Source organism: Oryzias latipes, chromosome 7, assembly GCF_002234675.1.
Source record: "Oryzias latipes chromosome 7, ASM223467v1".
NCBI lineage: Eukaryota > Metazoa > Chordata > Actinopteri > Beloniformes > Adrianichthyidae > Oryzias > Oryzias latipes.
This window is the reverse complement of record NC_019865.2, coordinates 23,700,490-23,726,339: the sequence shown is the minus strand read 5'-3', so window position 1 is coordinate 23,726,339 and position 25,850 is coordinate 23,700,490. Positions and strand designations below refer to the sequence as shown.

Here is a 25,850-nt window from a genome sequence, read left to right as displayed (position 1 = left end):
ATTAAATTAACTACAGGAAACATTTACATCAACCATTAAAATTGTAGGAAAGATTGCTGCAAAGAATTTTTTGTGTTGCCGTGGTAACAGTGCTTTGTTGACGTTTTCAGCTGCAAAGCGGACTCGCTTTGACTTGCATCATGCAGACTGTGGAATGCGGTCCTTTCCATCCGTCTGCACCATCTTGTCTGTTAAATGTAGAAATGGAGTACAAATCTAAGACCGCTGATCAGAAATAAGACATTTCTGATGCTACATTAAATTCCATCAATAGTTGAGCACCTTTTTTGCAAGTTTTTCCAGAAAATTTCCTGGAGAAATAACTTGTGTTTTTTTCTCCTTTTTCTTTTTTAGGGAAAACAAAAGAGTCCAAATGAATTACAGAGACTTCTCATGTCTGTCTGTCAGTGAAAGGGTTAGGATGGAACAGTCAGAAACTCTTTGGCATACCTTGTTGTCTCTGATCAGCTCATCTATTTGCTCCTGTAATTTAAATTGGTCGCTTGGTCGCTTGATTGGTCTGTTCCTTTTGAGTCATTAGTTGGGATTGGGAGATGTCAAGCTTCCTCTCCAAACAATGCAGGTGTGCATGCATGGATTAGTTCATCAATACAAGCATCATTCCACTTGATGCTCCTCCTCCTCCATCTTCTCCTCCACCTCACCTACATCTTCCAGTGCTTCACCTTCAGCTCCTCGGTGGTCTCGGCCAGTTCCTCGGTGAGCTCCTCCAGCTTCTCCATCTGGCTGGGCTGCTCCCTAAGCAGCTGTTCCAAGATAGTACAAGGGTTAAAATCTGTCCATGAGGGTTCTCCGTCCTCCAGTTGACGCTTGGATGAGCGGTGAAACGTTTCAGTCCAACTTTAGACGACACGTAAAGAAAAGTTCATTTTGAGCAGAAATACAAAAATAGGTGGATAATAGTTCCTGTAAAGTAGCAGCGATCATTCTGCACGTTTGAATCCACCTGATCGTGGATTTTGCAGGTGGGCACGTGCGCGCTGGGGTGGGGGTGTCCACATTTTAATAACAAGGTGTAGTTTTTAAATCCCCAAACTTTTTTATTTATGGAGTGATATTTCTGCCACCACATTGCACACAAAACTTTCTAAGTTGCAGGTGAAATTATAAAATATTTGCTTTTCAATAATTTATTATACTGCTTTGATAATTTTTTTTTTGCTTTCAAAAACTTTTTTCAAAAAGTTTATTTTTCCAATAGCCTGGTTATGCTTTTGCAGTCCAATTACCCCTACAAAGGACATGGAAAATTAAAGGATGGATGCAAAATAACGAAATCTAAATATTTACAATAACCCAAAAATGTGTCTCAGACATATTAAAAATCTGTGCCATAATGACAAATTTAAATAAGTTAAGAGGAATACATGTGAAAATTAATAAACCTGTTCTTGTAGTTATTGTGCATACATACCTGAATCTGATGTTTTACTCAAACATGTTGCAATAATTTAAAGTAAACAGAGAAATAAAATATTTCCGAATTTCTTTATGCACAAAGAATGTCAAGAAACCTTTCCATCCATTCATCTGCTGAGGTTTATTTTTGTGAATTGATAAAGAAAAAGGAGCAAACCGCCTTCAACTGTCACCCGAACCATGATGCTTCAGTTCCTCATCCGTTGGTCCAGGGAGGAGTGATTTTGTGTCTTTTTGCCGGGCTTGACTCGACCAGGGTTCATGGGAAGAGCCCCGGCCACCAGGCCCCCATCTGCGAGGCCTGGCCTGACTGCAACCTGTGTGTTGCAACTGGATCTTGTTCTTTCTGACTCAGTTGAGGGATTCTGAACCGCTCTTAGTCTGACTCATCCCTTAGAGCCTGTCTGTTTTGGGACACCATGCCATTGGCATTGGCCCTGGACAGATTAGCTTCTTGGATCACTTGAGTGCGCAAACCCCTCCACCACGTTAAGGTGGCGGTTCACGGAGGGGATAAATTTAGTGTGTAGCAATTCTTTCTTTTTCAACTTTTTTCATGTTTTCTTTTATGAATGAAATTAATTTTAATAAAAATAAATAATCAATTTATTACAAATTTTACAGGACCTGTATTTTGGTAGGGTGGGGGGGACTGAAGTGCTCAAAGAAAACCCACACAAACACACTTATTAGTGTGTCGCCCTTTTTTTTCATTTTAAGTCAGACCAGATTTTAAATAATTTAATCACTTCTAATTGTTTTATTGTCTGTTTTTTGTGTTCAACTCGCAGAAAGAATTGCAACAATTTCTTTTCTTCAATTCACACATTTTAACTGATAATTATCCTAAAGACACTAGATTCAGGTTGGGTGGGGGGAACTGAAGTGCTCAGAGAAAACCCACACAAACACACTTATTAGTGTGTCGCCCTTTTTTTTAAACGCCGGAATGGAGTTTGACAGATTAATTAACCCTTTTTTCATGCCGGGACATAGTGTGTGTTGTGTTTGCATTTGTCCAGTAGGGGGGCGGCAGGCCTTTTAAAAATGTGTACCCCCCTCAGGTCCCCCCTAACAAGTGACTTTGCTTTTTAGGGAGGCGACCTGATTGGGTGGGGGGGTACTCTATGTGAACTCCCGCGCCCTCCACCAAACACATGCACACAACACACATACATACACCATATCCCAAATAGCGCAAGGATTATGAAACCAATAAAAAAATATTTTCCCTTTTTATTACATTATTTTTTCCCATTTTTAATTTTTATTTTTTTTATATTTCTGCCCTTTTGTGTCCTACTATATACATAAAAAAGGCTTTCCCCAATTTTGACTCCATTTCTGTTTTCATTTTTCCTGTGACCCTGTTCTAAACATTTGTTTATGCCTTTTTGTGTCCTAAAATGTACTAAAAATAAGGGCTTTCCCCAATTTTGACCCCATTTCTGTTTTTTCCTCTATGTCCTTATTCTAAATATTTAAGTCTATTTTTTTGTCTTCCTTCTGATTAGATTTGGAGGTTTTTCTTCCCTGGTCAGATCCTCCTCCTTCACAGCTTTGTTTTGGTGCTGTTTTCGTTTGGAGTTCTAAGTCCTTCTTGTCCTGAATCTGCAGGTCTTGGAGTTCCTTCTTGAGAAGGTCATGTTTCTCCTTTGCCTTCAAGTGTTCCTCCTTTGCTTTTGAAATATTTCCCTCCACATCATCCAAATTTTAAACCTTGTTCTGCAGATCAGAAACCTGAATTCTAAGGTCAGAGATTTCATCCTCCACAACGTCTGTTGCTGCTGTTATCTCCTTGTATTCAGTCTCCAATGTTTGACGGTGTTTGAGAAGATCAGTCAGCATGGTTTTTTCATCTCTGAGGTTCTTTGTTTCTTCTTGAAGAGGTTCCAGTTTGCTGAGTACCTGGTTGTATTGCACAGCCACTTCACAAAGTTCCTTTTGCTGCTGTTTTAGTCCTGCAACTTCACCCTGAAGCTGCTTCTTTTTGTCTTCAAGTTGGGACTTTTCTTCAGAGATTCTGTTAAACTTCATCTCTGAGCTCTTTTACTTCTTGTTCCTCTCTCTGGAGATCTTGGATTTCTTTCTCTAGAGCAGCAGTGCTCCCTTTATGAGCCATGATCTGAACTGTAACGTATTGCAGTTTTTTTATAGAGACGGTCATATTTCTCTTCTGCCCTCAATTTGTCCTCCTTTACTTTTAAAATTCTTGTCTCCTCATCTTCTAGCTCTGAAAGTTTCCCCTTCAGAAAATCAATCTCCTCAAGAGCTTGACAGTTGTAAGCTTCTGCCTCGCGAGCTTCTGCTTTTATCTCATTGTATTCAGTCTCCAATGTTTGACGGTGTTTGAGAAGATCAGTCAGCATGGTTTTTTCGTCTTTGAGCTCCTTTGTTTTCTGTCGAAGAGGTTCCAGTTTGCTTAGTAACTTGTTGTATTGCACAGCCACTTCACAAAGTTCCTTTTGCTGCTGTTTTAGTTTTTCAACCTCGTTCTCTGCCTTTACATTTTTCTCCTTTTCAACATTCAGTTTTTCCTGCACCTCATCCATGTTTGAAACCTTGAGCTGCAGCTCGGCAACTTCTGTGTTCAGGGGGAGGAATGTTGTCATCAAGTCATTAGTTTGTGCTTGCAGCTCCTTATATTCAGACTCCAACGCTTCACGGTGTTGCAGTTCATCTGCCAGTGCATGTTTCTCTGCTGTGAAGGCATTTGTTTGTTCTCTGAGCAATTCCAGTTCTCTTCTTTCCTCCTCACGTCGAGCAATCATCTGACGTGTTTCCTCCTGCTGCTGTCTCTGATCAAAGATCTCTCTTTCCAGTTGAGCCCTCAGATCTGTGAGACGTCGCCTATCTTCTATCATGCTAGGATAGTTGTCTGCCATCTTCTTTTGTTCCTCATTTTGTTCTTGCAACTCCTGAAGGTTTTGCCTCAGTTCTTCAGTTTGTTGTTTTAAAGCCTGGAATTCATTAAATTCATTTCTCAAATCCGGTTCCAGGTGTGCTTTGTGGGCGGTCTTCTTCTGGAGTTTCTTCAGTTGGGATTGCAGATCTCTCTTCTCCCGTTCCAGAAGTTTACGTTCAGCTTTCACGCCAGAAATTTCTTGTTCCATTTCTTTCAGCTGCTGAAGTCTGGTTTGAAGAGAGGCTATTAATGTTTTCAGGTCTTGGTTACTTTCCAAGGCCTGAGATGTTCTAGTCCTCTCTTTTTCACACACATTTTCCACGTGGATCTGCTTTTCCACGTCCACTCTAAGACTCTCCAGCTGCTTCACCTGTTTTCTGTTTTCCTCCATAGCAGCTTTCCGTGTCTTTTTCAATTCCTTGCATGAAGCGTCCAAATCTTTCCTTTTCCGCAAACTCTTGCAAATGTTCTCCAGATGTTTGCTCAAAGTGTCATTTTGCTGCAGAATGTTCTCTGTGACGTTATTTAATTCTTCAATTGAAACGGCCGTCTGCTGAAATTCTTCGCCGTGTGACATTTTGAATGAACTGGTCAAGAAATCTCAAAACGTGGACTCAAACTCAGTTCTTGTTTTCTAAAGATGTGAAACCTTCCTGTTTCTCTTTCTCTTGCGTGCCTTTGCAGACGAACTCTGAGATACTTTTACTCTGAAAATGCCTCATATTTAAGGATAAAATGCAGCAGCTCAAATGATGCCTCTGAAGACTAAAATTAGAAGTGACATAATCCACCTGCTGATGTCAAATTATGTCATTACCTCATGATGTCATTACTGATGACGTCACTGTGCAAACTTTTTTCCCTTGAAAAATAAAAGTATTTTTGGTGCTGTCCAGCAGCTGAAACAGACATTAAACGAGGGGTCTGTTGTTTCCAACAGGATTTCACTTCTATAGCATTTTCAACAGTCACTAAGAATTTTGAACACATTTTTACTACTTATTTGTACAGATATCAATCATTTTTCCAGTTTTACTGATCTTATTACCAACCTATGGCATTTTTGACATGCACATGCTTCCCCTGGAGAATGCCATCAGACGTCACAACATCCGCTTTCATGATTATACCCAGCTGTACATAGTTACATCTCCTGATGACACAAGACCAATAGAAGCACTTTTTGACTGTATTTAAGATGGGAAATCATGGATGGCAAATCATTTTTTGCAGCTCAACCAGGAAACAACTCAAATTTTAGTCATTGGTCCTGAAGCCAAAAGAGATAAACAGCTATTGAAGCTAAAATACCTTTTATTAAGTTACTCAGAAACAGTTAGAATCCTGAGCGAACTCTGCTACACGAATTCTCACCAAGACCAGAAGGCGGGCTCACATAACCCCGATTTTGAAATCCCTGCACTGGCTCCCCATATGCTGCAGTATTGATTTATAGATATTTTAAATATTTATTTATATTTATATATAATATGTATTTTTAAATGTCTTAATGGTCTTGCGCCTTCTTATCTGTCAGATCTTTTAGTCAAAAATGAACCAGGGTCTTTTATTAGCCACAGTTGATACTTCTTGAAAAGCAAAACTACATTTTCCAGCATTTCGTAGCGTTTTACAATCCATGTCTGACAACAAGTTGAAAGTGCCATGCATGCTGAACTGATGAAAACTTGACCTGCTTTATGGCAACATAAATTCCCATCATCAATAGCTTGATGTTGAAATTCTGCAACAATTTAAATTCAAATTTGTTAAAGTTTTTTTTTCCAAGTATTTTTTTTCCTTCAAAATATTACAATTTTTAACATTTCTGTTTCTGACTGTACGAACCCTGTCGCATGCACCAGTAGTTCATAATTCTGAAAAAAATGTCCACATTTTTAGATTAAAGTCAGGATTTCCCTTTCTCCATTGGCATAAGAAGTCCCTAGAAAATTAATTTATTCCCGTGTCTGGGAAGTACATTATAAATGCATTTTTGTTAAAAAAAAAAAAAGTTAGAAAGCAGGGTTGCATTTTAGAAAAACAATTTTAGAATACCAAAACTTAAAAAACATAAAAGAAAACAAAAGTAATTTCCATAAAAAAACCTAAATGTTCAAAAATAAAAAAATGTTTCCAGAACCGGAAGAGGTAGGTACTATGGGACAACGCTGATTGGATGAGGACGTTTGTCCATCATATGAACTGAAAGTTATTTTAAATGAAGCAATGTTGGATTTTATGGTCCAAACAACAATTTCTCATAATAATCCACGCATTTCCCCATTTACATTTTAAATCAAAAATGGAGCAAATTACATGATTTTCCTAGCATGGCGGACCCAGGTGCTGGAACCCAGAAACAAGACAGGTGAGTGGCAGGTAAGAATAGATTTATTTCTTCCAGGGTAGTGAGGCTTGGAGTTAGCGATGATCCAGATAAGACTGTGGCTTGTGGCGTGGCTGGAGGTGCTAGCGCGGTTAGCGTAGGCCGAGAGCTCCACTGGTTTTCCGAGGGGTTGATAGGGAGTCCAACTGGCGTCACTCGTGAAGTGATTTTCCTGGAGCAGGAGAACAATGTTAGAGCCAGAACGAGAGCAATGACAAGAACAGATCATAACATGACGAGACCAGGCTTAGTCACCATAAGGGGCAACGAACTGGCATTGAATGATGGAATTGAGTCTCCTTTTGAGCTGCAGGGCTGATGAGGTTGAGTGGCGACAGCTGGTGGTGGTTATTATTATTATTATTTATTATTTTTTTACTTAATATATTTCGCCTGACACACAAGAGTCACCCGGAAGTAGTTTTGTGGACTTTTACTATGAACACTGCGCAAAAGCTGCGCGGCTCATGCTATCAAGTATCGTCATTTTCCAGGTAAGAATTAATTCTGTGATCTTTTCTTTTTTCAGTCACGTCTCTGAGGATGTTAATTTGCTAAAAGTGCAACTTTGATAAGATAATCATTGCTATTTTAACAACAATTAAAATAATAATGATTAAAGGAACCGGGTGGAGACTTGAACGGTCTTCACATGAACAGCTTTTCCCGTGTTCGGTGACAACATGACAGAAGAAGCTTCGAGCCAGCCTGGATGATTCCCTGATTTATACAGTAATTATATGGCATCACTGTTGCTAAAATATACTCAAGATTGAAAATAGATTGAAATCAGTAACCAAGTTAATATGTGAAACAATATCATCAAAGTGCATTGTATACTTCTTAACCATATACATAACTTGACACTTAAGTGATGAACTTTAAAAGTACATAAAATACTATGTTGAGTTTAAATGTGTTATTTCTGCAGGTGAAGTTTTGTAGAAGCAAAATTACAAAAAAGTTTGTGCTGTGCCAGGAGAGATGGGAATACAAAGAAGACAATGACCTTCCACCATGCAGTAATTAGCTAAATCACCATTATGAATTTCACAGATTTATGTGCAATGTAATCCTTAAATATTATTTAACCTTAACCTCCAATTTTTTAAATTGCAGGTCCTTTAGAAAAAAAGCCTTTTTACCTGTTGCATAAGCCTGATTGGTTGTAAAGGCTGTGTTGGGGAGTGGAATAGGAGCCATGATTCCTGCCTTAAGCCTCAGGCTGATTATCTGGAAACCACATCTATGAGGAATCGCATCAAACACTTGTACAATTCCAATCAACTTAATGTTCATTTAATCAAAACTGCAGTTTAAAACGTTCATATTAGAATTGCTTCATTTAGGAGTTGTTCCATGTTTACCATTTTAAGTTTTAAAGGTTTATTAACAAAGTTGATGTTTGATTTTCAAAGCTGTTGTTTAGAAATGTTTCTTTGACGGTGAAAAAAACTGAATTCTGACGTGAGCATTATAATAATGGATATGAAAAAAAACAAAATTGTTTGCAATGCAATATATTTATTACAAACTTAACATGAATATGTTTTTCAATAACAGAAAAAAAGAAACAGTTGTGTATATTACTCTATGGGCTTCTTCATACATTCAATCAAATGTTACATTAAAAATCACTCAGCTCAGCATATACTCAGCATATCTGTCAGTCACATTTATTTGATGAAGCAGTGCATCTGGGAAAAGTCTGTTTGTGCTAGACTGTATCAAAAAGAGTCATGTCAGGGAAAGTCTGTCCACATCGCTGCTCAGCATCACGTCTGTTGAGTTTGTTGGGAACAGATCCTCTCCAAAGAAAGATACCCGGGTAAGGGACCCAGTTTCTGCTCAGACATGCTTGCAGCTTCAGCACTGGACTCCAGCTCCACTGAAATCCCTGATAGACAACCATCAGTTGCTGTTCATCTTTCATTCAGGAAAAAGTCGAGTTCATCAAAATGAGGAGAAAACAGGTTATACCAGAAAATCATTAGGGAGGGGTCAAAACAGCAAACTCAGATTAGAATAAATTCTTTCAGTTTTATAAAAATACAATCTATTACACTTTGGTATTCCTCCTATGCCTGAAAATCTAAAATGTTTTTTTTGTACTTTGTGACATGCTGCAGGCATAACAAAACCCACATACTTCCCTACCATTAGTGACACATCCAGACACGTCTGATCATGTGCACATCCAGTCATTTACAGTCAGGTTTATGTACATTGACACACTCACAGTCACAGATCTTAATAAGTGGGAATAAGAAGCACTTATAAATGTTATTCTGGGACACAAACTGCTACAGTTTAAATGACAGCTTAGCTGGTTATGCTGCTGGTACATCTGTCTGAGTATCCTGCCCACTTGACATCTGTTTCTTCACAGCTGCTGCTTCAGACAAAATCCTCTCACAGACATTTTTGAACATTTGTAAACCTAGTTGGTGTTGATATTTCTGTGTGCGCTCTGTCACTACATCTCTTAAATATATCGAGATTAAAGGTTAGATTGACATTTATCCTTTCGTCATTTGCTTTCATTGTTTACCTGCAGAACGTCCGTCACCCACACAAACTAATTCCGGGTGGCCCTTCTGCTTCAGACAAATCTTAAAAAAAGAAATAAAACGTTCATTAACAGTTTGCTCCATTTTTGATTTAATATGTAAATGGGAAATACATGGATTATTATGGGACATTGTTGTTAAGGACGATAAAATCCAGCATTGCTTCATTTAAAATAACTTTCAGTTCATATGATTGACAAACATCCTCATCCAATCAGCGTTGTCCCATAGTACCTACCTCTTCCGGTTTTGGAAATGTTTTTCATTTTTGAACTTTTCGTTTTGTTTTCTTAAATGTTTTCCTTTTTTAATTTTAGTTTCTGGAAATTAATTTGGTTTTGATTTTTTAAGTTTTGGTTTCTGAAAATTTGTTTTGTTTTCTAAAATGTAATATTGCTTTCTAACTTTTTTTTAATCTTAAAAATGTTTTTGTTTTCAGTAATTTCTTGAATGATTTGCACTTCAGGACCACTGCACTCCATGGACCTCAGGGACCGGCCTCCTGCGGGTTCTCAGCGTCAGGACTAAACAAGGGGAATCAGCCTTTCAGTCGTATGCAGCTAAAAGCTGGAACAGTATCCCTCTACTGTGTTTAGGTTCAAATCTAGACACAAAACATTCCTGTCTACCTGTGTATATAACTGAAGGGTCCTTATTGACACCTCTTTTGATTTTCCTTTCTATTGCCTTTCTTTTAAAGTAAATTTTATAATGCTTTTTTATGTTTTTAATCTTTGCTCTATTACGCAATGGGATTTTAATGCATTCTGCGATGTGCTGAAGTCTGTCAATAGGCTTCAGCCGTCAAATCTTTTCCTTTCTTTAAAATAAATCATATATTTATTATGTATATTTTTTATCTTTGCACTGTTATGTATTGTGATTTTAATGCATCTTTCTGTTTTGTGAAACACTGTGAATTACTTTGTGTACGAATTGTGCTATACAAGTAGAAAAAAGAAAGAAAGAAGAAGATGGTTAATTAATTACTATTTATTTGCTTTATTTTCTATAAAGATCATGGAAAAATATATATTTATATAAAAAGATTAAATCATCGTTAAAAATAGGATTTGGACCTTACTTAAGTCAATTTTTTCAGAAGCATTGAAATTTTTTCGACACACCAAATTGTTGAAGTGCAAATTGGATGTAAAAAAAAATCAATCAAATTACTTTATGGAAAAAGACACAACAGTGGCTCAGGTGGTTGAGCGGGTCGTCCAATGATCGAAGGGTTGGCGGTTCGATCCCTGCTCCCACCAGCCAAAAATGTCGTTGTGTCCTTGGGCAAGACACTTCACCCTCCTTGCCTCCAGTGTTGCTCCACTGGTGTGTGAATGTGCATGAATGCTCCCGGTGATGGTCAGAGGGGCCGTAGGCGCGAACTGGCAGCCACGCCTCTGTCAGTCTGCCCCAGGGCAGCTGTGGCTACAACTGTAGCTTACCATCACCAAGTATGAATGAGGAGTGAATGAATAATGGACATAATGTAAGCGCTTTGGGTGTCTTGAAAAGCGCAGATAAATCCAATCCATTATTATTATTATTATTAAAAGTCCTAAACTAATGTGTTCCACTTTTGTACGTGTTGGTGTTTACCCAGAAATGAGCATAAACAACACAAATGCATTCACATTACAACAACTTTATTTTGAAAGGATCCAGACTGCCATGCAATAATCACAGCTCTGAGCAGAAAGATGCAGTTTGGAAAATGTGAAGGACCCTTGCTGAATTTCCTGGGTACCACTTTTAATACTCCTCTCCTTCTTCTTCTCCTTCACCCTCAACGGTGTCGACTCCAACCTCCTCATAATCCTTCTCCAGAGCCGCCATGTCCTCTCTGGCCTCAGAGAACTCTCCCTCCTCCATACCCTCACCCACATACCAGTGAACAAAGGCGCGCTTGGCGTACATCAGGTCAAACTTGTGGTCCAGCCGAGCCCAGGCCTCTGCAATAGCAGTGGTGTTGCTCAGCATGCACACCGCCCTCTTGACCTTGGCCAAGTCTCCACCAGGAACTACAGTGGGCGGCTGGTAGTTGATGCCAACCTTGAAGCCAGTGGGACACCAGTCCACAAACTGGATGGAGCGCTTGGTTTTAATGGTGGCAATAGCAGCATTCACATCTTTAGGCACCACATCGCCACGATACAATAGACAACAAGCCATGTACTTTCCATGGCGGGGGTCACATTTCACCATCTGATTGGCCGGCTCAAAGCAGGCGTTAGTGATCTCAGCCACTGAAAGCTGCTCATGGTAAGCTTTCTCTGCAGAGATGACGGGGGCGTAGGTGGCCAGAGGGAAATGGATACGTGGATATGGCACCAGGTTGGTCTGAAACTCTGTCAGGTCAACATTGAGGGCACCATCAAAGCGCAGAGAGGCAGTGATGGAGGACACGATCTGGCTGATCAGCCTGTTCAGGTTGGTGTAGGTGGGACGCTCAATGTCCAGGTTCCTGCGGCAGATGTCGTAGATGGCCTCGTTGTCCACCATAAAGGCACAGTCAGAGTGCTCCAGGGTGGTGTGGGTGGTCAGGATGGAGTTGTAGGGCTCCACCACGGCAGTGGACACCTGAGGAGCTGGGTAGATGGAGAACTCCAGCTTGGACTTCTTACCATAGTCCACAGACAGGCGCTCCATCAGCAGAGAGGTGAAACCAGAGCCAGTGCCTCCACCAAAACTGTGGAACACCAGGAAGCCTTGAAGACCAGTGCACTGGTCAGCCTGAGGAAACATATCGAACCCAGTAAGATACAGATTGGGAGTTAGCTTCATATCCTTAAAATTAACCCACCAGTTTGCGAATCCTATCCAGAACCAGGTCAATGATCTCTTTACCAATGGTGTAGTGTCCACGGGCGTAGTTGTTGGCAGCATCTTCCTTACCAGTGATCAGCTGCTCAGGGTGAAACAGTTGTCGGTAGGTCCCAGTGCGCACTTCATCTAAAGAGATGGGTCCAGTCAAGATGTTGAATCGAAATAAAACCCACAGGAAAACAGTGACGCCAATAGTCAATACTTTACCAATAACAGTGGGCTCCAGGTCCACAAACACCGCCCTAGGGACGTGCTTGCCAGCTCCAGTCTCACTAAAGAAGGTGTTGAAGGAATCATCCCCCCCACCAATAGCTTTGTCACTGGGCATCTGTCCATCAGGCTGGATTCCATGCTCCAGACAGTAAAGCTCCCAGCAGGCATTGCCAATCTGGACACCAGCCTGACCGACGTGGACTGAGATACACTCACGCTGGGAAGAAGAAGTAAAATGGTAAAAAGAAGAAATGTATTTTTTTTTTAGAAATGTTTACATTCTGTTAAAAAGAATCTCTTTAGCCTTGTCATTCCCGCTCTTGTTATGATCAAAATATGTTGAAGGCATTTTTATTTTTTTTCAGAAAATTCTGCTGCAACACTGAAGTGGGGTCTGCACAGAGGATAACAGGGGAGAGGAAGGAATATCTAGGTCAGACATGTTGCAGAGTGTTGGTGCTCAAAAAGCCACAGCCATAGGAGCAGTCACAGTTACAAGGAGATTAATGCATTTTTTGTGTTGTTGTTTTTATCGATGTTGAGATGTCCTGCTTTAATGTTTTTTGTTTGATAAACAGTGATCTGCAAATATTGTGCATGAAAAAACTGAAGGCAGAGAATTTATATAACATGAAACAAACATGGATGACAAATGGGGCAACCAGACTGGCGAATGAATGGAAGCCCGGTGAAGAGAAGAAGACGTCTAAGCTGATTTAGTTGTGTAGAAGAAGATTAGGCGTCTGCATAAATACTCAGTATAATATCGTTCAGGGTAAATGCACATTCTTATTGCAGTTGCAGAAAATTCGTGTTTTGACAATTCTAAGATCTAAAATACAGCAATCTAAAAATATAAAACACAATCTTGTACAAATTAAACATGATTGCCAATTTACCAACATAGTGCACCTTCATCTTCAAAAATTCTGTTAGAAGAAATTATATAGTCATGCTTACCATGGTCACTCGTCGTTATTATGTCATGTAATGAGACAAGTTTGAGGATGCGTGAGTCTGCAATGTGCAGAGGCAGAAGACTGAAGCCGCTGCTCTGGTCACGCGCAGCTCGCTGAGTCGCTCGCACCCCAGCCTCCCCAGAGGATTCAGAAAGAGGGCAGTGGGCATGCGCGCCGTGAGGTATGGCAAGCCAAATAGCTGAATAATCCTCAATTGCGACCGAAGGGCTAAATTGTTTATTTTCTTTGTAAAAAAAAACCCAAAACGCATTACACATTATTAGGAGCACCCCCTCTCCCCCACAAAAAAAGAAAAGAATAGGAAAACAAGATGGAAATGGAAATTGCTGCAGATGTTCTGGCAGAAGAGAGCAGGAGGGCTCAGTTGGTTGAATGTAGGACTGCCTCATGGGAAACCAAGGTCCGTTTCCCAAGGGATGCAATGAGTTTCATCCAGTGTGGGTCCTTAGGCAATAGCCTCCACACTACTGCTTAACTATGTAGCCATAATTAAGGGGGCACAGAGTCTGTAATCCCCTGTGATGGTTCCACCTGGATAAAATACAGGGTTGAGTAAGGGCATCTGGCAATAAAAATCTCTGTCAAACCTCCTGTCGAATCAGTAAAAGCTGAAATGCTGTGGCAACCCCTGAAAGGAGATGCTGAAAGGTGAACAACTCTCTTGTGAAAAATTTGAAATTTATATCAATAATAAAGCATGGGGTTGTGTAGGAGGGGAGACATATATTTACCAGGTGGTTTGACTGAAGGCAAACTCAACAAACAAATATCTCCTTTAACTCTGTGCAACTAAGTCCTTTTTTAATATTTTGTTGGGGATTTCTGAAAAATGATGTGATCTGGAGCTAAAAGCCTAGAACCAGTTTAGCAAATTCTAGGACTTTGAGCTACTGAGATGTGTGACGTCAGACCTGGCTGATGCGCCAACTGGGCTGCTGTTTCCCTGTACGACGGACGAAATAAGTCTTTCACTCCAATCAACTTAGCAATTAATTTGTTCCTTTATTATTTCTATTGTTGAAAATGGATTTGACTTCTATTACTTCATTTCCCGCACCAGCGGTCAAAAACCTTTTCTCCTTCTGGCTGATCCACACCTGTCTGAGGTCAGCTAATCAGTCTCAATTTATAATAGACACGAAAAAATGACATCAGTGACACAGACAGGACATGTTAGTCATGCATTGTTTTCCATCTATGAGACATATAGATACATGGTCAATGCTTTTATGTAGTGATGAGGCTAAAAATCTTTGACAGTAGCTCCTCCCACACAAATCTGGAGCATCAAGTTCATAATCACATTTTTAGACAACTGTCAAATAATTTTTTTTACACGTGCCAAAAGAGAGGAGGAGGATGCCAATTTGAAACACAAATTTCATTCAGTTTTAACATGAAATAAGGAAAGGACTGTCGTTACCCAAAACCCACATGGGCTGCCTTAAACTATGAACCAAATCTAAATAAAAACATGAAAAATTAGTTATGATGTAAAAGGTTTCAGACCCAGAATGGTAATTCTGACAAATAGAATGACAGTAATATCTTTATATTTCTTTATTGAAGTCTATGGGATTTTGACCTTTGGGACCAGTGGATCCTTCATGTTTGGAACTCTGTTCAGTTCTCATATACAGTTAATGGTATAACTAATAATTGGTTAATGGTGTTTGTTTTCACCACTATGAGGTGCAGATTTAGAGGTCAGGGACGTTTGCTTCATCATTCAAGACTCACTGATTTAAAAAAAAAATGTTTTCAGTGTATTTAACATGTTTTTATGGCGTGTTTCTGCTGAAGGATGACATATCTAAAGAATTTTAAGCTCAAAATTCCATTTTTGAGTTTTTCTCCATTCAAATCATTGTGAATCAGGAGCAGAAGCAAAAAGGCTGTTAGAAAAAGCCTGTAAGTACAAGTAAGTACAGCAGAGGTGTCCAAACCTTTTGCAAAGAGGGACAGATTTGGTCAGATGAAAATGTGTGAGGGCCAATCAATCGGTCTGCATTCTCTAAACTTTTATTATAACATCCATCAATAAATTAGAATGAACTAACAATATAATAAATTAGATAAATAAATAATAAATGAAAACCAAATATTAATGAAAACTTTATTCATACCTCACATAAAACAGAAATACATCTAAACAAATCTTTACCAATATCACTGCAAATCTCATATTACAAGACCAGGAATAAAATAAAGAAAAAGTCTGTGTGGAAATAAAAATTGTTAACATAAAATCTGGGTCTACGTATATGAATTGTTATATTATTCACTATTAAATGCTCGCTTTAAACTTCTAAAATTAAAACGTGGCAACAGAACAGAAGTGCAAATAATTGTGGTTTTGATTGCAGAAACAAATAAGTTTGTCCTCATTTGGCCTGGTGGTTGACAGGTTCACAATAACTTATAACGTAATTTAGCCAATCCCAATCAATAAGTTGTACACACAATTCTCAAGTGCTAGAAGTCGCATGTCATCGATTTTATGGCAGGAGCCTGCGAGCCAGGGGAAATTGGACCACAGGTCACATTTGGCCCCAGGGCTGGACTTTGGACATGCCTGACCACGGCAAGCCATAAACTCCCTGCTCTGCTTCCTTCTGATGCATCCACTTGTCCAAGACCAGATCCACGTACGTCTTTGTTTCCTCGTCAGAGCTGGCATCTGGCTTCAAACTGTACGGCTGGATAGCTCCAATATTGCTGGCCTTGTTTGTTGCACCGGTAATGTTTGGTTTGGGGTATGGAGGCTGTAAGCCATCTTGTAAACAGATGGAGAATGGGGAAGGGGGCGGGCTTACTCCATGCCAACAGTCCCGCCCACAACTCAGAGGTGATGAATTTGTAATGAACTACTACTGCTCAATGCAGAAATTATGTCCTAGAAAATGATACAGGTTTGCTGATTTTTTTGCTTAAAAAGAAGGCATAATCATAATTTATCATGATAAAATGTAATCATTTTTAGGCTTATCATTTCTGTTTTCAAGTTCATCAGTGTTGAGACTTTATAGCGTTCACTGATGATCCAGAAAAGAAAATGGTTATTATTATTATTATTATTATTATTATTATTATTATTATTATTATTATTATTATTATTATTATTATTATTATTATTATTATTATTATTATTATTATTATTATTATTATTATGCGTCTATGCCTTTAATGACTCCTCGTTTTCCAGGAACTTCTCAAGCGTCGACTTCGCCCCCTCCGCCGCTTCAGAACCAAGAAGTCAATGCAGAGAAGAATGTTCCCACGTTGGAATAAGTTGAGTTTAAAAAGCGCTGCAGCGGCGCACTTTTTGTCCTTTTCCTCTCCTCGGAAAGCTCTGACTCCGAGCAGAAAGTGCTCCGGGAAGCGGTTCAATGTCCCGCCGAGCGCCGAGTTCGTGGCGCGGGTGTCGGGGATCCCCACCATGGCCAAGCTGCCGTTCCGGGAGTCCGCAGACGGGCTGGACGCGGCGTTCGTGGGCGTCCCCATCGACACCGGGACCTCCAACCGGCCCGGGGCCAGGTGCCGACGCCGTTTTTCATACTTCTGACTGAACGTTTGTTTACAAAGTAGTTTCCGCAAAAGATGTGTTTTGGACTTTGAACTACTGACGATCACATGGTAAAGTTTTGAGAAAAATTGAGGGGTAAATGCAAGAATCGACCATTCAGACTGGAAAGCCGTTGGTTCCGGACCCAGCCCGCTGATTTGGTCCGGATCGAGCTCTGAACCTTTGGTCTGTGTTCAGACTGCTGTCAGCCTTTCCTGCTTTTATTTATTTATTCAAACACAGATGACATACTGTAAATAAAGAACATTAAACTGTAAATTGTTTAAAGTAAACGCCAGTGGGGATACATTCAGAATTATATTAAAGCAAAAACTGTTTTAATTGTTTTTTGGTTTGTACTGGGGGAAATGGAATGCAAGTCAAATCTAATTTTGGGCCAACAAATCAAAGCTATTGGGACATTTATTGCTAAATTTAGTTTTGTGAATATAAGAATTGGTTAACAAAATCAGGAGATTTATTAAATGTAATTGAGATGAAAGTTTATTATCATAATTAACTTAAGATGTTTTTCCACGTAAAACTAAAATCTGGATACATTTTAGTTTTTAACAGATTTGTTAATCCGTCCCAAATTTTTTCAGTGTACCTGCAAGCCAAAAAAATGTGTATCCACACAGAGCAGTTTCTTTTGGCAATATGTGGCTTTTTCTCAGCTTTCATTGAATATTTACTTTTTTTTTTTAACAGGTTCGGTCCACGGCAGATTAGAGTCGAGTCTGCCTTGCTGCGGTCTTACAATAGCGGGACCAGAGCGGCCCCTTATGAATCCCTTGTTGTCGCTGACATAGGGGATATAAACGTGAACGTTTATGACCTGAAGGACACCTGCAGGCGCATCAAGGAGGCCTATAGAAAGATCCTGAGCACTGGCTGCATCCCGCTGACAATGGGTGAGAGTCAGTTAACACGCAGACCCTCAGTGTCTTCTTCAGAATCCCAGAAAGTCAAAGAGAAGCTGAATTTAAGAGCTCCTAATACTTAAAGAAGCTTTTGGCAAAATTATTAAATGAGATATTGATGTGTGCAGGTGGGGATCACACAATTGCATACCCAATACTCCAAGCTGTTGCTGAGAAGTAAGTGAACCTTTTAGCATGAAGCTTTTGCACTACTAATAAATGACATTAAAGTCCCACTTTGATCATATTTTATTCAATTTTTTTAAGCGTTACCAGTGATCTTCTGATTAGGCAGTTTTTTTGCTGCCAAAATCAATAAACCTTTTGTTTTTAAAGGAGATAGTTTCTGCAGAGCAGCAGTAGTTCATTAGAAATTCACCTCTGAGTTGGGGGGTGGGACCGTTGGGTGGAGCAATCCTGCCCCCATGCTTTCCCTCCTTCCCTCTTCGTTGTTGAGAGCTCAGAGCAGGGAGCTTGTTGCCCACCCAGCATATTTTCTACGTCAAAAATATGGTCTTTTTTAACTATTTTTTCATCTGTTCCTGATTCACAACAATTTGAATAAAGAAATCCGCAGATATTAAAAATTAAATTTTTTGTTTATGTCCTCCATCATCAGAAAAATGCCACAAGAACGTGTTAAAAACACAAATTGAATTTGAATTTGGAATCTTTAATTCTTCAAAGGTGACACCTGAATAACACATTCCCTTTGACACACTGTAACTGTGACTGTTTACGCCATTAACGTGAATCGTTGTATTCGTTGTGAATGTTGCAGCACATTTTTAACATTAAGTGTTGCATATCGCTGCAAGGCTGCATTTCTCCGTTTCAGAATCTGCTGGAATTATGTTATTGATGTAAACAGCATTGAGTTATGATTGTCGAAAGAATGCCAACACTGGAGCTAAAGATCTGATGTTAAAGGATAAAACTATTTTATTTTTTACAGACTAATGTTTTGCATTTTTTCTCTGAGATTTGACATGTTATGTGAGGACGAAATTTTGTTTTGACTGGTTTGGACAATGCATCCTTGAAAACAACAAGACTATTTTTACAATTAAATGTGATCTCCATGGCAACAAATGTTTATTGAAAAGTTGTCTTATATTCTTAGCCTTTGTTTTTCTCATAGATGAGGAAGCTATCATAAGTTTCATTGCATTCTCCCATCATCATAGATGCTTTCAAGTTCCCACAATGCCCTCCTGTTCAATACACTTATTCCCATTATTTGATGACTTATCAGGTATGGCCCGGTGGGTTTGGTGCACGTTGACGCTCACGCTGACACCAGCGATGTAGTCCTGGGGGAGAAGATCGGCCATGGGACTCCTTTCAGACGTTGTGTGGAGGAGGGGCTTCTGAACTGTGAGAGGGTGGTTCAGATTGGCCTGCGGGGTTCTGGGTACTCTGCAGATTCGTATGAATGGAGTCGTGCACAGGTATGACTACCATGCTGTATCACTGACAGTTTGGAGACACACATCAAGCAGTTCTGCCAAAAAAAATAATCAGAAATTCTTTCAGATCAAACTGTTAGAACCTGACAACAGATGTCAGTTTATGGAAGTCCAAGTCTTATACCCGCTGAAAATAAGTGTTCTATTGCCACACATCGTCAATGTATATTAAAATAACAACTGGTAGTGATGTCATATTTACTGTCTTCCAACCACAAAATCATAAGTACAGGAAGATGAAATCTGCTAATCAGTGACTCGAGTAATTTCTCATCCTGATTGGCTGAACACACCTTACTTTAGTTTGTCAGCATCAAGCAGTCCAGAGAGAGCAGGAAAACAGACAGGGTTGACGCTCTTGGGGACTAGGGTTGGCCAGCCTTGCTCTAAAACAAGAAATAAGCCTCAATTCTTGGTCAAAACTGCCCTTACAGGTGAATTATGGGCTGTCTGTGGGCAAAAAATGGCCCAACCTGTTTGGGGGCACTCAGGCCGTAGACCACCTGGTGAGCGTGTTGAGCACAGTGTCATGCACATTTTTTTTTCTACCAGCATGCTGCAGGCAACAAGTCGTAGTGAAGACTTAAACATTATGTACGGTTGAAGTAGGTGAGATGCAGGCATGTCGTACAGATTTGTCATTATTTTAACCCCTCTGAACCTTGCGCACTGTGCAAAGGGGACCCATTAGTGCCGTTGAAGTGCGCAGTCAGACAGCTAGCTTGTGTGTGGTCTGTAAGGAGCCAGTACAAGCACCTTACTAATGATTAGAGTCTGTAACCCTTGTGCTATCCTAGGCACTTTAACATTGGGAGTTGGGTCATCTACACCCACTAGACAGTGCTCTGAACCTTTTTTTTTCAATGATTTGTGATCTTCACTGGTGTCCATGGATTACATGAAATCTTTCCACCTTTATCCAGCTTTGTCATGGTAGGGAGAACACGTCAATGTAAGGGTGGGGTCATCTAAGATAGCACAAGGGTTAAAATGCAGCCGCTCCTGTCTACGACTCTTCACGGGCCCAGAGAACCCCAAAACCCGCAGCACTCGTGCAGGTGGACGTGACTGAGGCCTAAGTAAAGATTAAGACTTGAGTTCCTGCCTGCTTTACTTTAGGATGACTCAGGTCAATGTCCCAGATGTTTAAACATGTATATTTCTGAACAAACATCCTTTCACTTCTGCAGGGTTTCCGTGTGGTTCAGGTGGAAGAGTGTTGGTTCAAATCCCTAGCCCCTCTTATGTCGGAGGTCAGGGCTCAGATGGGCAGCGGCCCGGTCTACCTCAGTTTTGACATTGATGCTCTAGACCCAGGGTTTGCACCAGGAACTGGAACACCAGAGATTGCAGGACTCACACCCATACAGGTACACGTTAGACAGGGGAAAATCTGCTATTCTGACATTTTGAAGGCTCACTACTCCCCTCCTACATGTTCAGACAAGCAAGAACCAAGAATGTCTTTACGAAACAGTGGCTGAAGTGAATGACAGTGACATTATCAGTCAGTATCTCTTTATCATGGCACGCTCTATTGGGGGAGAAATATCAGGCAATTAATGGAACATTGTCCTTTTGTGTTGCTTTGTTAAAGGTACCAAAAAAACTGGTGGCTGCACAGTGGTGTAGTGATTGGTGCTCTTTTTTACAATAAGAAGGCCCTGGTTCAAACCCCAGCTGGGTCCTTTCAGTGTGGAGTTTGCATGTTCTCCTTGTGCATGCGTGGGTTTTTCTCTTGGCACTCCAGTTTCCTCCCACAGTCCACAAACATGCTTTCTAAGTTATTTGGTATCTCTGAATTGTCCTAAAAAACGACACAGGTTTGGTTATTTTGGCTAAATACGGCATAATTATTATTAAAAGATGACAGGGAGCACTTTAAAAATAGATCAAAAGATGATTGGAGTCAGACTGTAAACCTTGTGCTATCCTAGGCATTTTAACATTGGGAGCTGGGTCATCTAGACCCACTAGACAGTGCGCTGAACCTTTTTTCTTCAATGATTTGTGATCTTCACTGGTGTCCATGGATTAAATGAAATCTTTCCACCTTTATCCACCTTTGTCGTGGTAGGGAGAACACGTCAATGGAAGGGTTGGGTCATCTAAGACAACATTTTGGTCTTCCTATATCCCCAGATTGCATTCCGATTGAAGACTTCTTTGGGATGTTCTAAACCAACCAAATACATCTATGAAAAGGATCCGCAGCCTCTATATTGGTGTCAAAATCAGGAACTTTTTGGGTTTGGCTAGAATTCACGTCTCACCAAATGGATCATATTTTCCACAGCAGGTCTGGAGCTGCTGGTTCAGATTTTCCATCCATCTACCATCTGGGTCACAGGGTTGCTTTAGTCTATCCCAGTCACTGTTGGGTGAAGGCAGGATACACCCCAGTCCATTGCAGTGCAACAACCACACACACACTCACATTTACACCACAGGACAACTTAAAATTAATGAACCTATAAAGCATATTTTTGGACTGTGGGAGGAAGCCAGAGAAAACCCAGACACGCACGAGGAGAAGATGCAAACTCCACACTGGAAGGGTCCAGCTGGGATTCAAAGCGGTGTCTAAGCCCCTACACCCCCGTGCAGCCCCTGCTTCAGATTTCGTAGGTGTGGTATACAGATCATCTTTCTTGCCCCCTAAATGTTTTCAATTTCTGAAAATTCAAATAAAATGTAATTCTATTTTATTTGACATATGCAAGACAAAAACTAGCATGCAAATTCCTTTCTTTTGCATATAATCCTGCAGGTATCATGCAGTAAAGTGCAGGGGGTCTTTCTTGGATAGTAAAAATGTTTCTTATTGAATTCAGGGCGTTGAGATCATCCGGGGCTGTCGTGGGCTGAACCTTGTAGGATGTGATCTTGTGGAAGTGTCGCCGCCGTATGACACAACAGGTAACTTCTGAAGTTCCTTAGCATTAAATCACCGTTTTCATTTGTATGTTTAAAAAAACCCAAAAACGTTTTCTTTTGCCTTTTTCCTTCAAACAGGAAACACAGCTCTGACTGGAGCCAACCTCCTCTTTGAAATGTTGTGCGTGCTTCCAAAAATGAAATACTACTGAGATTCTGACACAGCTGATCGACAAGAAATAATCGTATGCCTTTGATTTGAGTCTAAGATGAATTCACTTGTTAGAAAAATCAAATTGAATATTTGCACTTTGGCAGTAGAAATTAAAGACCCACTCCGCTCATTTTATTATCAAAGCTATCCCAGTGGTCCTTTTTACTATGAATATGCTGTTTTTAGGCAAAATCAACAAACCTGTGTTGCTACCTCTGTTGCTACCCAATCGAGTTTGTCTTCGAATGTTTGCATCGTTTAGATTTGTGCTGTCTGTCTGTAATAACATCAATAGTTGATTATACAGTGGTGCTCCCAGTTAATGAAGAAAATATCAATTCTTGTTATCACAGAGTTCTTGCTCAGACAATCAAAGAGGAGGCAGAACTGTCGGGAATTGTGACCGGGAACTTTGTTATGTTATATTATGTTTTAATCATTTATGAATGAATTACGAGTTTTACCATCTTAGAATAACAAATGTGAAAAAATATACAAATTACGGGAGCTAATCTAATTCAAATTACCTAATTGTTGCAATGTTGGCAACAAGAGGAAGTATTGTAGGTGGGACCGATCAGGTAGCAATACTCCAGCTAGTTTACAAGAAGCTTGTGGCCCGCCCCCCCATCATAATTTCCACAACACTAATATGCTCTTTTTCAAACTGCATTATTTTTGTCTGCTCCTGATTCACAACAATTTGAATTAAGAAATACATTTTTATGTTGAAATACAGAAATACATTTCTGTCTTGAGGATCACTGTGTCCTTATTGTTTGATAAGTTTGATAAAAATCTTTGGTCCCCATGATGTGTGACATGATTACAGAAGTTTAGGGCACTTATGGACATTTTAAGCCACTGTGACAGTTTGAGGCACTTACTGAGATTTGGAACTATAGATTAGTTGTTGGAGGAATTGGGGACATAAGATAATTATTTGAGTGGCTCCACTGTTGCCTTTTTTTTACAGAAATAGTTTTTTGCCTCCCCTCTGGAAAGAAATGTTGCAAAATTGTATGAATTTAAATATATAAAGCTTGCCAAATACCAAATAAACTAAATAATTGAATAAAATAATATGACTTGTGTCTATTGTGACTACATTTTTGACATTATAAAGAATCAAGATGAATTGCGCTAAGCTGAGCAGGTAAATTAGCTCCTTAATCAAAATGAAAGGATTCTAAAACTTTTTGATTACTTCTTGCTTTTCTTTTTTCCCCCAGAATGCACATTTAAGGGTCATGGTTAATCTCAAACTCACAATGCCACATGTCCACATGCACTCTCATTAAAAATGTTTAGTATTTTGTGGCATTTAAGAAAGTATGAATACTTCTAGTTCCTTAAAAAAATGGTTCAGAATCTTTGATTGTCTTCTTTGCTAAAGTAAAATATCAAAGATGTCCCGAAGCAGCTGCTCTCTACATGCAGGCCTGTTGTGAATGCTGCCACATCTGTGGTGGTGATATTTAAAACATGAACATTTTTTATGTCAGTGGTTTAGCATAAATTTGCATAATTTAATGTCCCACTCTGATCATCTTTTGATCTACACTATGTTATCAAAAAGATTCGCTCCCCCATCCAAATGCTCAGAATCAGGTGTCCTAATCACTTGGTCTGGCCACAGGTGTATAAAACCATGAGTCAGGCATGCCGGTGGTTTTCACTAACATTCGTGAAAGGATGGACCGCTCTCAGGAGCTCAGTGAACTCCAGCGTGGAACTGTGATAAGACGCCACCTGTGCAACAAATCCAGTCATGAAATTCCCTCGCTCCTAAATATTCCACAGTCAACTGTCAGCTCTATCAGAACAAAATGGAAGAGTTTGGGAATCATGCAAGAAATGGGATGGTTTCAGCTTCCGAAAATTGTGTACAGATCCTAGAAAAAACGGGACCGTCCATTGTCATGCTGCGATGGAGATGTGTTACTGTATGAGGAAAATGCTGGTGACATCAGAGGTTGTAGTCATTACACTCTTCATTTTGAACAGTACACCGGAATGGAATGACCTTCATTGAACACACAAAGGTATTCTCACTCATTGATAACCCACAAAACCCTTCTTGGCTTTGTTGAAACCTATTTAAATTCTCTTCTAGAAAGGTCAAGAAGTCATTCTTCTTTGTTCAAGGGACTTTTATATTTTATAGCTCCTTTTAGGACCAATTCTGTGAAATAAGCTTTTAGTTCTGCTGCATCTTCTGCCTGGAGCACTACAAACTGAGGTGAAGCTGTGGAATTAAGTTCCTCTTAGTACTTTTTGCATGATTTCGAAACATTTTAAAAGTGCTTTGAACAGTACTTTTTTTTTCAATTTTGTACTCTTTTTGATAAACTATTCAACTCCTCCTAATATAAGATAAGATATGAGATGAACTTCATTAATCCCCGAAAGGAAATTTAGATGTAGTAGCAGCACCACAGTATAAGATAAGTGATAAAAGATACAATAAATACAAGACACAAAATATACAGGGAAGAAAAGAAAAATAAACAGGCGTAAACTCTAGAACTCTCAAAAATCTTATGTACATCCAAGTCTGCCATATGAATTGTGAAATCTAATGGCTAATGGCAGGAATGACTTCCTGTATTGTTCTCTAGCACAGCGGGGGTGTATAAGTCTACCGCTGCTTCTCAGTTTGTCCGACTCTCTGAAGAGGGAATGGGAGCGATTGTCCATGATGGTCCCCAGTTTAGCCAGTAGTCTGTCCCCCACCACCTCCTCCAGATTGGCCAACTTGAAGCCGATAACAGACCCTGCTTTTTTTACGAGTTTATTCAGTCTGTTGGCGTCCTTTGCTTTGATGCCAGCACCCCAGCACACTGCAGCAAAGAAGATGGTGAAGACTGGTAGAACATGTAAATCATCCTGCTACAGACATTGAAGGACCTGAGTCTCCTCAGGAAGTAAAGTCGGCTCATGCCCTTCTTGTAGAGCGCCTCAGTGTTCTTTGATCAGTCAAGTTTATTGTCCAGATGGACGCCCAGGAACTTGTAGGACGAGACAATTTCTACATCCGATACAGACTGGGGAGGGCGGAGACTTTCTCCTACTAAAATCAATCACCATCTCTTTTGTTTTGGCCATGTTCAGCTGCAGGTAAATATCCCCAGACCACCTGACGAAACACTCCACAAGGCTCCTGTACTCCTCTTCCCGTCCATTTTCCACACACCCGACTACAGCTGTGTCATCAGAGTACTTCTGGAGGTGACAAAGCTCAGAGTGGTACTGGAAGTCAGTTGTGTAGGTGGTAAATAGGAAGGGGGACAGCACGGTTCCCTGAGGGGCTCCTGTGCTGCTTATCAGGGGGTCAGACACACAGCTGTGCAGTCTCACAAACTGTGGTCAACCTATCAGGTATTCCTCAATCCACGAGACCAGGGGGGCATCCACCTGCATCTTCCCTAACTTCTCCCTCATCAGTCTCGGCTTGGTGTTGAAGGCTGGAGAGA

At 40.1% G+C, this 25,850-nt stretch overlaps 3 protein-coding genes across 3 annotated transcripts; 1 reads left to right on the top strand and 2 right to left on the bottom strand.

Annotated features, from left to right (window-relative positions):
- Window positions 1-665: 665 nt before the first annotated feature.
- Window positions 666-5,015, bottom strand: LOC111947621 (thyroid receptor-interacting protein 11-like). Its single transcript, XM_023956247.1, has 2 exons — window positions 3,642-5,015; window positions 666-767 (listed from the first exon to the last, which is right to left on the bottom strand). Exons 1-2 carry the CDS (start codon window positions 4,920-4,922, stop codon window positions 666-668), a joined length of 1,383 nt encoding a protein of 460 aa, XP_023812015.1. The 5' UTR covers window positions 4,923-5,015.
- A 5,917-nt stretch (window positions 5,016-10,932) lies between these two features.
- LOC101159587 (tubulin alpha-1B chain) lies at window positions 10,933-13,440 on the bottom strand. Its single transcript, XM_004070901.4, has 4 exons — window positions 13,307-13,440; window positions 12,341-12,563; window positions 12,111-12,259; window positions 10,933-12,040 (listed from the first exon to the last, which is right to left on the bottom strand). Exons 1-4 carry the CDS (start codon window positions 13,307-13,309, stop codon window positions 11,060-11,062), a joined length of 1,356 nt encoding a protein of 451 aa, XP_004070949.1. The 5' UTR covers window positions 13,310-13,440; the 3' UTR covers window positions 10,933-11,059.
- On the top strand, window positions 12,501-23,468 carry agmat (agmatinase). Its single transcript, XM_004070900.3, has 9 exons — window positions 12,501-12,584; window positions 12,712-12,779; window positions 16,532-16,863; window positions 17,603-17,805; window positions 17,943-17,991; window positions 19,070-19,265; window positions 20,474-20,653; window positions 22,118-22,202; window positions 22,299-23,468. The coding sequence occupies exons 3-9, from the start codon at window positions 16,586-16,588 to the stop codon at window positions 22,370-22,372; spliced, it is 1,065 nt and encodes a 354-aa protein (XP_004070948.1). The 5' UTR covers window positions 12,501-12,584; window positions 12,712-12,779; window positions 16,532-16,585; the 3' UTR covers window positions 22,373-23,468.
- Window positions 23,469-25,850: the final 2,382 nt, after the last annotated feature.